This window comes from Apteryx mantelli, chromosome 28 (assembly GCF_036417845.1).
Source record: "Apteryx mantelli isolate bAptMan1 chromosome 28, bAptMan1.hap1, whole genome shotgun sequence".
NCBI lineage: Eukaryota > Metazoa > Chordata > Aves > Apterygiformes > Apterygidae > Apteryx > Apteryx mantelli.
Window position 1 is genome coordinate 1,232,952 of NC_090005.1, and position 11,161 is coordinate 1,244,112.

Consider the following 11,161-nt stretch of genomic DNA (forward strand, 5'->3'; position numbering starts at 1 on the left):
CTATTTTGTTATACACTTCAAAGAGTATTAAAAAAAAACAACAATTCCCTGCGGCTGCGCACTCATGACTTTTCAGACTAAGTAGAGGCTGGTCTGGTCCAGGGAGGCGAAGGGGAGATGCAAAAAAAACTCAGAGCAAAATGATACTGTTAATGCAGTGCCCTCTAAATCACCAGGCTGGTACATCTGTCTGGCACTAGGAGGCACCATGGTAGTGTCCTTTGGAGGAGATAATTAATTTAAAAAAACATATAGTAGTTCTGTTAGCAATGCACTGATGGAGTGGGATTCATGTTGGTCTCTTTTCCCCTGTGGACTGATAGTGGAGGATTCTTCTCCTCTGCCTCCTCCATTTTTATAAAACTTCTAGGAACTTAATTACCTTTGAGACCTCAGCCTCTGCCAAACATGGTTGAGACTGGCCAACAGAGGTAATAATTATCCAGCAACAGGCATAGGCAGACAGATGCACAAACTGCAAAAGCCCTTAGGAAAGCAGGCTATTAAGAAGGTTTAACAGATGATTAAAGACCCAAGTGGGTTTTTAGCAGGGGTCAGGTTCCCCATGCCAGAGAGGGTAAAAACATTCCAGGCTTCCTTAAATTCACCCAGTAGGTTTAGGTGGTTTGGGGTTTCAGTGCATTTCCTGTGTGATATGCAAATTCAGAAAAGCAGCTTAGAGGGAGAGATGGCTAAATCAGGTGCTCACTAAGTTTCTTCCCGCAGTCTGGGACTGGTCAGAGCAAAAGGCATTAGACATGCAGAAAATGCAGACAGAAGCATTTAGCCAAGCCTCATCCTCAAGGCTAATCTTGACCAAGCTACCTTGACATACTCTGCTCCTTATTGTAAACTTCAGTAATGACACATGATTACATGGTTCACATTCCCCCAGGAGGATTCAGACAATGTGAGGGGTATGAACATAACTAAGCACCCAGTTACAGGAGACAGGATAAAAGATGAAAATGTAGGGAAGGCACAAACTTCTAAGAGACATTGTGGGTAGCTCATGTAAAGGCTCTAGGGAATGACAAGTACAGCTTTTTCACATGTGGCTGGGGATCTTCTACCCTCACATCACCGTTCATGTATATATGAGTATCTCTGATCACAGATACCAAAATAACTGCTTCTGTTACTAACAATGCCATTGCATGCAATTTAAAGCAGGTCTTACTGGGGATACAGTGGCAAGAGTGGCAGTTACCTGAAGTAGTGGAAGTTAATCCTTCTGGTCTAGTGTAATACCTGAACAGGACATTGGCAGAGCAGGGAAGGGTGCAAAGGAGCTCTGCAAAGAAATAAACAGCAAGCAGTAATTCAGAACAGAGTTGCGTACGACAGACTGCTGAGCTAAGAGGGGCAAAGGAATCAGTCAAAACTATGAACAAAAAGGCTTAACTGTGAGGAGAAAGCCATATTCATTAAAAGAAACAGTGAAAAGAAAAAAACATCTCCTGTCTCTGCTCCAGTCTTGCTCAGTGATCCTGGACCAGATAAGTGCTATGGGGAAATGAGGGTCTGCTGTGCAGGGCACTAGCTAGTGCTGAGAGACACCTCCTATGATGAGCAGCATGATGCTCCAAACAAAAGGTGCCAATGCTCCTTCAAGGCAGGACACATCTTTGGCTCATGCTGGAGCAGAAGGAGGTGAGGGCTTTCTCTGAGTTGCCAGCACACCTTCTAACTTGAGCAAGAAAAAGTTTCAATTCCAACCGCCTGAGGTAAATGCTGATGCATGCTTTAAATAGCAGGAAGAAAAAGCTTTCACTGGCCCCTATGCCTCTGCTAACCACAGCAGGAAGAGCTGTTTGTCTGAGATTGCTCTCAACATCATCACATCTGGCTCTGAATTTAATTTTTCCTCCCAGCTGTCAGCATCCCATATCTCCACATCCAAAGACAGCAGAAGCCAGCCCTGACATTTAGAGATATATAATAAATTTCAGCCAGCTCCAGTTACGTATATCCTGCAGGGAGCAGAACTTTCCTGTTCTGCAGTCCAGTCACCACACTGTCAGGGAACAGCTGGGCCACATTTATTGCACTCACAGCTGTTTGTTTTATGTGCATTGAGCATGCTACACCCTTACAGCCCAGAACAAGGCACTGGCTGCTGACTGACTATAAAAAAAAAAAAGGTTGCACTACACAAGAATTAACGGGATCTTTAGCTATCAGCCTTTCCTTCTGGGGCTGGAGGCACCAGACTCCTCAGGCTGAGTCCATGCTCTGACAGTAACTTGTTATACGACTCTGGGCTAGCCTCATAGCATCTTCACTGAGTTTTTGTTTATCCACCTGTGAGGAGCTTAACAGGGTTAAGAATGCCATGATCAAGTGTGCTACTGCTGCACAGTATTGCTCTTTTAAAACTTAGCTACATTTTCAAAAGGAACATCATGTGGGAACCCCTACTTAACTGCTAACAGTAACACAGTGTCTCCTTCTTCTCTAGGTAAGCGGATAAAGGTTACCATTGTTTTCAGCCTTCCTCTAATTTTTCAGGTAAGATGTTAAAAACAATGTGGTTGAAATCTAGCTGCATTTGTGTTGTGGGTAAACAGAGATCTTGGAAACTTTGACAGACCAAAAGCAGCCGCCCACAGTGCTGGAGAGATCGGTGGGGGATGCTGCTTCTCACACTAAGAATCCTATCATGCATGGAGGTGGATGATGAGAAAGCAAAGAGCAGTGCTAAAAGCCAGAGCAAAAACAAACACAAGGAACAAAAACAGGAGGGGGGAAAAAAAAAAAAAGACAGACACAATTATGTAGACTGGGATTTCAAGATAGCCTTGATTGATTGTTAGACCTGAGTCCCATTCTGGCACCTAAATGAGGGTTTTCAGAAAAAATGACCACATCATATGCTGAGTGACCAGATCTTTCCAAAGAGGAATGACCCAGTTTTTCCCATGCAAAGTGCCTTGGCCTCTAGGCTTTAACTGAGGTTAGTACTGAAGAGCCAAAATGCCTAAAGAGGAAGAGTTCAGCTGCCTTGAATGCAATGTTCATCTTCCTCCTCCTGTTCCTGCTCAGAATAAACCTAAAGCTGGAAAAAGAATCCAAAGTACTTAACTCTGTTGTGACCTGCTCCTGAACCGTGGGCCTGGCCCCCAGTGCTCATACTCCTGCAACCACAGGAACGACCTCAACCACCCCATAGTCCCTAGCTCAGTCTCTTCAAGAAGCTCAGCAAGGCAGGGAGGTTTTTGCAGCCTGCTGCTTTTCCCTTTCACTTCTGGTGGCATGCCTCCAGGTAGCACGCAGGATGTGGTGAAAGCCAAGCCTGCCTGAGATGGAGAGCGTGCTAAGATACTCAGTGATAACAGGCAGAGGTATCCAGGGGAAACCTTTCATCTCTATGCAATGGAGAAAGGGTACTGGAGACTAATAAGTCACAGAAAAGCAGGGCACAGATACCACAAGCTCACTCTGCCCCATAGATTATGGCAGTGTAGGAAGATGAAACAAGAATAATCAGAGCTTAAATCAGGGGCAGGGGCCTGAATGAGACACCAGCAACTCGTCCCTGTCAGCACAGTCACAATTTCCTGCTTCAGTCACTGTGTTTCCTCACAGCTTCATTGATAGCTCTATTTAGTAGAGGAAAAAAAACCAAAGGAGGCTCCGGCTTTGTGTTCCCACAGAGCCCTTTGTTCACACTGCTCGTTAGCTCTTTTACAGGCTCACTCTTGACTGCGAGTGAACAAAGGAGACAGGAAGGGCTTGCAGTGCCAGGCTGCTGTTGGCTACAAACACAACCATTACACCCCTCTTTTAGTGCTTTCACCAGTGGGAAGTTCACATGAAGAACAGGAGTAAGTTGGGAGGGGGGACAAAAATAAAGTTAGAAAATGCCTGGTGAGTATAGTCAGTCAAGAGGAAATTTTGTTCCTTCTGAAGAGGGAGGAACATTGAAGGACGTATTATTTTTTCTATTTTCTCTGACAACTGACTATGTACACACAGCTGTATTTGGGTCCTGAAACATTCTGGAAAAAGCATCAATTTGCTGAGAGTTTTCAGGTGTCATTTTTGCTGAGCGCTAACATTTCTTTTGGAATTCCCACTTTGACCCCCCACACCCTACATACTTATGGCAAAAGTTTTCAGCCACGAGACCCAGCCAACTCTATTCATGATGTCTGCATGAGGAAATGCTTGGAAACTGTCTGGGATTTCTCTACCGTTTGTTGGCTGGACATTCCTGCTTGCTTTCATGCCAACTTCAGTCCACATCCTGAAACAACTCATGGAACAGCAAAGGCCGTGCATCCAGAATACCCATCTCAATGCACTTTTTTTTTCTTCCCTGTTCTAGTTCTGCACTGGAAACAATGTCACTGATGACTATGACTCCAACACCACCATTGACTACGCCATGTTCGAGACCCTGTGCGAGAAAGAGGAAGTCCGAAACTTCCGTGCTGCCTTCCTCCCAGCCATGTATTCCCTCATCTGCTTCATTGGGTTGGTGGGGAATGGGCTCGTGATGCTGACCTACATCTACTTTAAGAGGCTCAAGACCATGACAGACATCTATTTGCTGAACCTGGCCTTGGCAGACATCCTCTTTCTGCTGACCCTCCCCTTCTGGGCCACAAGTGCAGCCATGTACTGGCTTTTTGGGGAGTTTGCCTGCAAAGCTGTCTATTGCATCTGCAAGATGAGCTTCTTCAGTGGGATGCTGCTTCTCCTGTCCATCAGCATTGACAGGTACTTTGCTATCGTTCAGGCTGCCTCCGCCCACCGTTTCCGGCCCCGGATGATGTTCATTAGCAAGGTCACGTGCATCCTCATCTGGCTCCTCGCCTTCATCCTCTCAATCCCTGAGCTGGTTCACAGTGGCATAAATAACTCAGACAGCCACCCCCGTTGCTCTATCATCGCTACCGACTTGCAGACATTTAACACTGGCATCAAGGTGTCCCAAATGGTTTTTGGCTTCTTATTTCCCCTACTGGTCATGTCTGTCTGCTACCTCATCATTATCAAAACATTACTCCAGGCCCGCAATTTCGAGAAGAATAAAGCTATTAAGGTCATCATTGCTGTGGTGATCGTCTTCCTTGTCTTCCAGCTGCCCTACAACAGCGTCATGCTGGCCAAGACCATCTCAGCTTTCAACCACACCAGCTCGTGTGAGGAGAGCAAGAAGCTTGACATGGCAGATGATGTGACCTACACTCTGGCCTGCTTCCGATGTTGCCTCAATCCTTTCCTTTATGCCTTCATTGGTGTCAAATTCCGCAATGACCTCTTCAAGCTTCTCAAGGAACTTGGCTGCCTGAGTCAAGAGCGCCTCTGGCAGCTGTCTGCCTGCCGTGAGAGCAAGAGGTTTTCCATTGCCTTGGAGACAGAGACAACTACCACTTTCTCACCATGAGGGGAGTTCTCTAGGCAGGCTTTTACTGAGCCGAAGGCTGGCACAGTTTTGTACACTGCTACTGTTTTGAATTACTGATAGAGCAGGACCTGCCACTACTTTAGGAAAGGCAGCTGTAAGCAGGAAATTCAGGAGCCTCCCCACATTTCAAGCAATGAGCATTGCTATCCACCACTCCCACAGATGGAAAGACTTCAATAAAGCTGTGACTAGTACTTAAGCAGGGGAGAGGGACACTGGTGAGTCTAAAATTTATTGTGCCATTTGACCTTTATTTTAGTCTTTCCTAGGTGAAATGAGAAATGCTCAAAACGGAACCGTTTTCTTTAAAAAACAACAAATATCAAGACAGCAAGACATCTGTACAACACAATTGCTTGTTTTAGAACTGAACTCTCAAGAGCATCGTCCTTGCTTTCAGTGTTGCATTTAACAAGATTGCCTATTGCTCTTTCATATGTACACAAATGATGCCTGTTGCACTGACCCAGCCTACAAGACAAAACAGCACCAACAGTCTCAGGCTCCAAGTTTAACATAATATGCAATATAAGCTATGAAGTACCCTAGCATGCAACTCACAGCTCTGCCCTTCCCCCCAAAAGCCAGAAATTTGCATAATTAATCCTAAATGCATAATTACTGAAACTATGCATATCATTATGTATAGTGTGGTGGCATCTCATAAATTTGTCAGGAAAAGAACAACTTCCAATTCACTTCTGTCTGTAATGATGATATCTCTATCTATAAAGAAGGTGCAACCTAAGGAACAAAAGTCATTGCATCTCCCTGTGCAGGGGCTGATGCAAGGGTAGCTAGAACATTTTAAATTCAAACTTCCTGCATGAAGATAAGCCCTCAGTGATCTGAGTTACAAGCCCGACGTTACTGAGGGCTTTCCAATCACCAGACATACAAACTTGAATTAAGAAACAGATACTTCTTCACGAATCCAGCAAGGTGCTTAAAATACATTTTTACTGCCTAGCCATCCATCCTGTCCCAACATCATCCTTATTCCTGACATGGTGAGGGACTGTCTACTTGCATGCTTGATATTAAAGCATGCGTTTTAGTGGATTGGTGCCAGAATGCTCAACATTTTCCAGAATTAAGGCCAGGACAAGTCTGTGTCTATTTCTACAAGCAAGGCTCTCAAATTCAAGATATATTTGTGCCCATCATCCAACCACTTTAGCTTGCTGGTATCTGAAACAGGCTTATGTGGAGCTTTATCGGCTGCTGCGGATACAGTCTGCTGATTTTCACATACGTGTGGGGGCTTTCTGTGCTATTGCTTGCTGACCTCAGAGATGAATGTGGGTTTTTTTTTCCTCCCTTCCCCATCATCATGTCTCTTTCTAGAAGGACTTTAGCAGCTGGCTTTTTATAAGTCAGATATGTATTTCACTTATAAGCTACTGAAAATGTGTTTTGCATTCATACTGTCACTGCTAATAAAGATGCCATTCATCATGGCTTGATTTAAACGCAAAAGACAGTCACATGTTGAAGATTACTGCCAGGGTCACATACTTGAAAGGAACATGGCAGCTGAACAACAGATTATTGTCATGTAAAATAAGACCCTGAAAAGAAGCCCAGAATGTAATGCCAGTTGGTGCATTTACTAGAAGAACGAAGATTCCTCCTGATGGATGAATACCCTGGGAACTGCTGTCATGGGACATCTGAATGTCAACTGGGGAGGAGCTGCTGCAATTATACATCTGTTATCGACTAGCATGCCACAGTCCCCCTGCCACACAGCTCTCCCTGGAGCCAGACACCAATGGCAAAAGGTCTCGGCCATGCATCCCCATTGGTGCTGGGCAGTAGCAGTCTAGGTCAGTGCATGTATCTAACCCTACCTTTCGGAGCAGCATTTGAACAGTTTTGATTTCTGGAACCTGTAAGCATGTTCTCGTGGAGACCAGAGCCACGCAAAGCAAAGCATAAACTTCCCCAAAAGACATTTACACTTTTTTGTTACCACTCGTGAACTCATTAGAAGTAGTCTAGGGAACTCTATGGACCATAGGTTGAAAACCATTGTTCTAGAGACATGAGAATGAAAACTGACCTTCCAAGGAAAGAATCCAGTTAGTTGGTTTTGAGACACTGCCACCAGCTATACTGCTGGCTACCATCATAAATAAATTCTTCTTAAAGCATTTGGCTCTGGGGTAAAGGATTTTGCCATGAGCTAAAAGTGAGGAAGAAAGTACATTTTGCTCTGCATTACTTGTCTATGTTGAATGATAATCCCATCCAATTGTTTAAAGCATTTTCTTTTATAATGCTCATGTAACATGTAAAATAAATGCTGCTTCTTTGTCATATGAAATGGGGAGTTAAGACTGACACATGGAATAGTCATTTGTTCTTGCTTTGCTCCTATAGTCCTTACTCTGATAAGACATACAGCTAACAAGAACTTGGCAAGAGTGAGGAATACCTATAATACAGGGTCTTTTCAGTTTTATTAATCAGTAACAATATATTCTTAATGTATATTCAGATATGTAAAGCTGCTTTTCATAGAAAATAGAGATAAATATGTACACAAATGTACACTGAAAATACACTGCTTTAACTAAACATTTTCATGCAAAATACATTCACCTAACTTATTCCAACAAGGAAATCTGCTTCACCAAACGTGCAATTGTACTTGTATCCTGTTTGATAAAAGCCCCCTCTGCAAACTGAGAATGCTTTAGGTCTTTATCAACTAGATGTATTATTCACAGGAAAAAAATGCAGCTGCTTATATAAGAATGAGATACTAAAGCACAGGGCTTAGATATTCGGAAAAAGGGTGACTTGGAAATTGGTACAAGGCCTTCTATTACTCACCTAGAGAAATTAAGATTGCGTAAAAGCATTAGTGTCTCCTAAACAAGACAGTGGTGACTTCAGAGTGAAAGTTCTTCTCAAAGCAAAAGATTGAAGGCCAAAACAAACCTGCCAGTTACATAAGTCAATGTTAATATGATTTACCTACGATCCTAACTTGAGATTCCTCACTGAAGTCTCAAAACTGACTATGTTTTGCTATTTCTGGAAAATAAATTATAACAATTAAAAAAATACCTTTTTTCCCTTGTATTTTCTCCATAAGATGTAGCTTGCACATATCCTAACAGTTTGTATCATATCCTTCTGGTCCTGTCAAGAGATGTTTGTTGATCAGCCTAGCTTCATACCAGTAATGCCCTGCAGAAAAAAAAATGTGTAAAACATCCTAATTAAAAAAATCTTATTTTCCTTATCTGTTGATGAATTATACAGTAAACAGGTCATTAATGAATTTAAAATACCACTATTTTTCTTTATTCTAACCCTTAACTGCCTTAATGCTGCTCCAGTAACAGACATACCTGATGGCTTCCTATCAATGTTTACATGAAAAACGTTTGTACTGTAACATTTTATTGTTCACTTTTAATTAAAAAAAAATCAGTAATGAAAATATATTATTGTGCAAATTGTTCACAGCAGGAGGCATTGACCGCAATTCTCAGGGCTAGAATATCCACATATAAAGCAATAGTTGCAATCACCATGCTAGTTCAGACAAGCTCCCTATCCAATCCAGCTCTGCAACTCAAACAGGCCAGCGTGACATGATTACAGAACACATCTTCCTGACCTCCATGGCTGATTTATGCCTCAAAGCACAGGGATGGTCAATATCCTTTATAAAAACTTACCTATAATTGCAACCTGGTCATCTTAACAATTTCACCATAGTTCAGTAAGTAAATAAGCAAGCAGAGATCCCTTTGTAAAATAATACTATCATGCAATACTAGTGTAACAAAACAAAAACATTACACAGGTGCTTTCTCAGTTCCGCATCTTTTATTCTATCATTGAAAATGACACATTTTGAAAAGCCAGTATTATTGTAGAAAATATTCGGCTGCACACACCTCACCACAAGGATGCAAGTTACACAGTCATAAAACACAAAACAGTTGTGAATGAAGCCAGATTTGACTATGTTAAATACTATTTTTTTTTAAACTAGAAGAGGGCTCACTTCACAGTAGCAAAGAACACAAATGTTTTGTGGGGGGAATTTATGTCAACAGTAACAGCAATGTGAAGTGTTTTCCAGGAATGCTTTATACTTGCAGGGTCTGAGCTAACTCAGGTCTCTGATACACCATATCACCAGAGCATGTCTGGAACCCGCCAGCAAAAACACAGGAATAGTGTGTGTCATTTTTAAGACAGCTTGTGCTCCTTGCCAAGTCCAAGACATGAAAATCTGACCCAATAATAGATTCAAAGCAAGCAGATATGTCCCCATATAAAGCACATATTTTGCTGATGAGGAACCATTCCTGTCAAACCAACATGATGCAAGGTTTCTCCCTACACCAAAGAGAGACCATGGAAATACTGGAAAAAATTAGAAGTTACCAACTAGTAATCAGGTTTATTTTATGCCACATTCAAGTGGCCACAGTGACTTAGAAGCTTAGTTATGGCAAAGCTGTATGCGTTCTGTATCAGTGAGGAGAAAATCCCAGTTGGAAGAAAGGGCCACCTAAAATTTGTGAGCTATAGCTTAATTTCCAGCCACAGAACATGCCGGATCCCTTCTAGAGATCCACAGAATCCTTTGCTTTGGTGAAAAACCACAAGAATGAGAAGCAGCTTCTGTTATTTCATGCTTAGAAAGATATATTTGCACCTAAATCCCGTGAAAATAAACCATCTTGCCACTTTCTCCTGGGCTGCTAGAATAAACCAAGGCCTCTTGTTTGTCTGTAACAAAGGAAGGCCATGAGCCACATACTGAGCACCTTGGAATCAAGAGAAAGGAGTCTCAGGCAACACCAGAAGACATGACAAACATGCAGCTTCATGTTCGAGTGCCAAAGCAATAAGGATCATTTCTGCTTTCACTAAATAATGCATGCCAGTCACAGTTTCTCCCTAGAGAGAAAGTATTAGGCTAGTTTCAGCATCCGGCCCAGAGGTTCAAGCAATGATATGGAGCATCTCAAGACCACGGCACCACAACGCCACTCAAGAAAATAAAAGTCTAAAACCAAAACTCCTTGAATAAACATTAGATCTCACTTACCACAACTAGGTCAGAAGGCTCAACTGCACTGAAGTCCAAGAAGCTCATCTGTGCAATAGATGCAGCCTGCCGAAACAGGAGCTCTGAGCTACAGCACACAAAACACAAAACGGAATTCTGGCTTTGCAGAAAGCTGCCATACTCATTTAACAAGTTGCCTATGCTTCTCAGAGACAACTGCAAACCAAACTTTTAAACAGGAAAATTCCTGAATTTTAAGAAGCACAGGTTCCAACGTACAACTCTGAATCAAACTGGTACAACCCAGGTCACCAAGCAACCAAAGTTCACACCTCAGAAGGCACTGTAAATATCCCAGCCAAACCATGCAGAATCTGTTACTGAAAACAGGTGTATTTCCAGGACAGATTTAACTCAATTTAACATCTCTCACCAGCAAGACAGAGGAAGAGAAATTTCTTTTTACAGTTCACTGGGGGACTGGGACCAATTTCAGTTTTAAATCTTTTAAAAGTCAATTAAAATCCTTGTTACAGAAAGGGGCCACTGCTCTGCAATAAACTACACCAAAAGCAAGAGAGAGAGCTATCACCTAGTCACAGCCATCTGGACTCCAGGCTGTTCTTGCAATCCCTTCTCCAAGTCATTTTGGGAACTAGCAGAAACCTCTTCATTGCTCAGAAGCACCGGACTCCTCA

At 42.6% G+C, this 11,161-nt stretch overlaps 1 protein-coding gene across 1 annotated transcript; it reads left to right on the top strand.

The window, feature by feature from the left end:
- Nucleotides 1-2,466: 2,466 nt before the first annotated feature.
- On the top strand, nt 2,467-6,768 carry CCR7 (C-C motif chemokine receptor 7). The gene is made up of 2 exons (XM_013946400.2): nt 2,467-2,511; nt 4,331-6,768. Exon 2 carries the CDS (start codon nt 4,391-4,393, stop codon nt 5,393-5,395), a length of 1,005 nt encoding a protein of 334 aa, XP_013801854.2. The 5' UTR covers nt 2,467-2,511; nt 4,331-4,390; the 3' UTR covers nt 5,396-6,768.
- Nucleotides 6,769-11,161: the final 4,393 nt, after the last annotated feature.

Bases quoted from the DNA above. Each gene is read 5' to 3' on its own strand.
- CCR7 (XM_013946400.2), top strand. From the start codon at position 4,391: ATGTTCGAGACCCTGTGCGAGAAAGAGGAAGTCCGAAACTTCCGTGCT.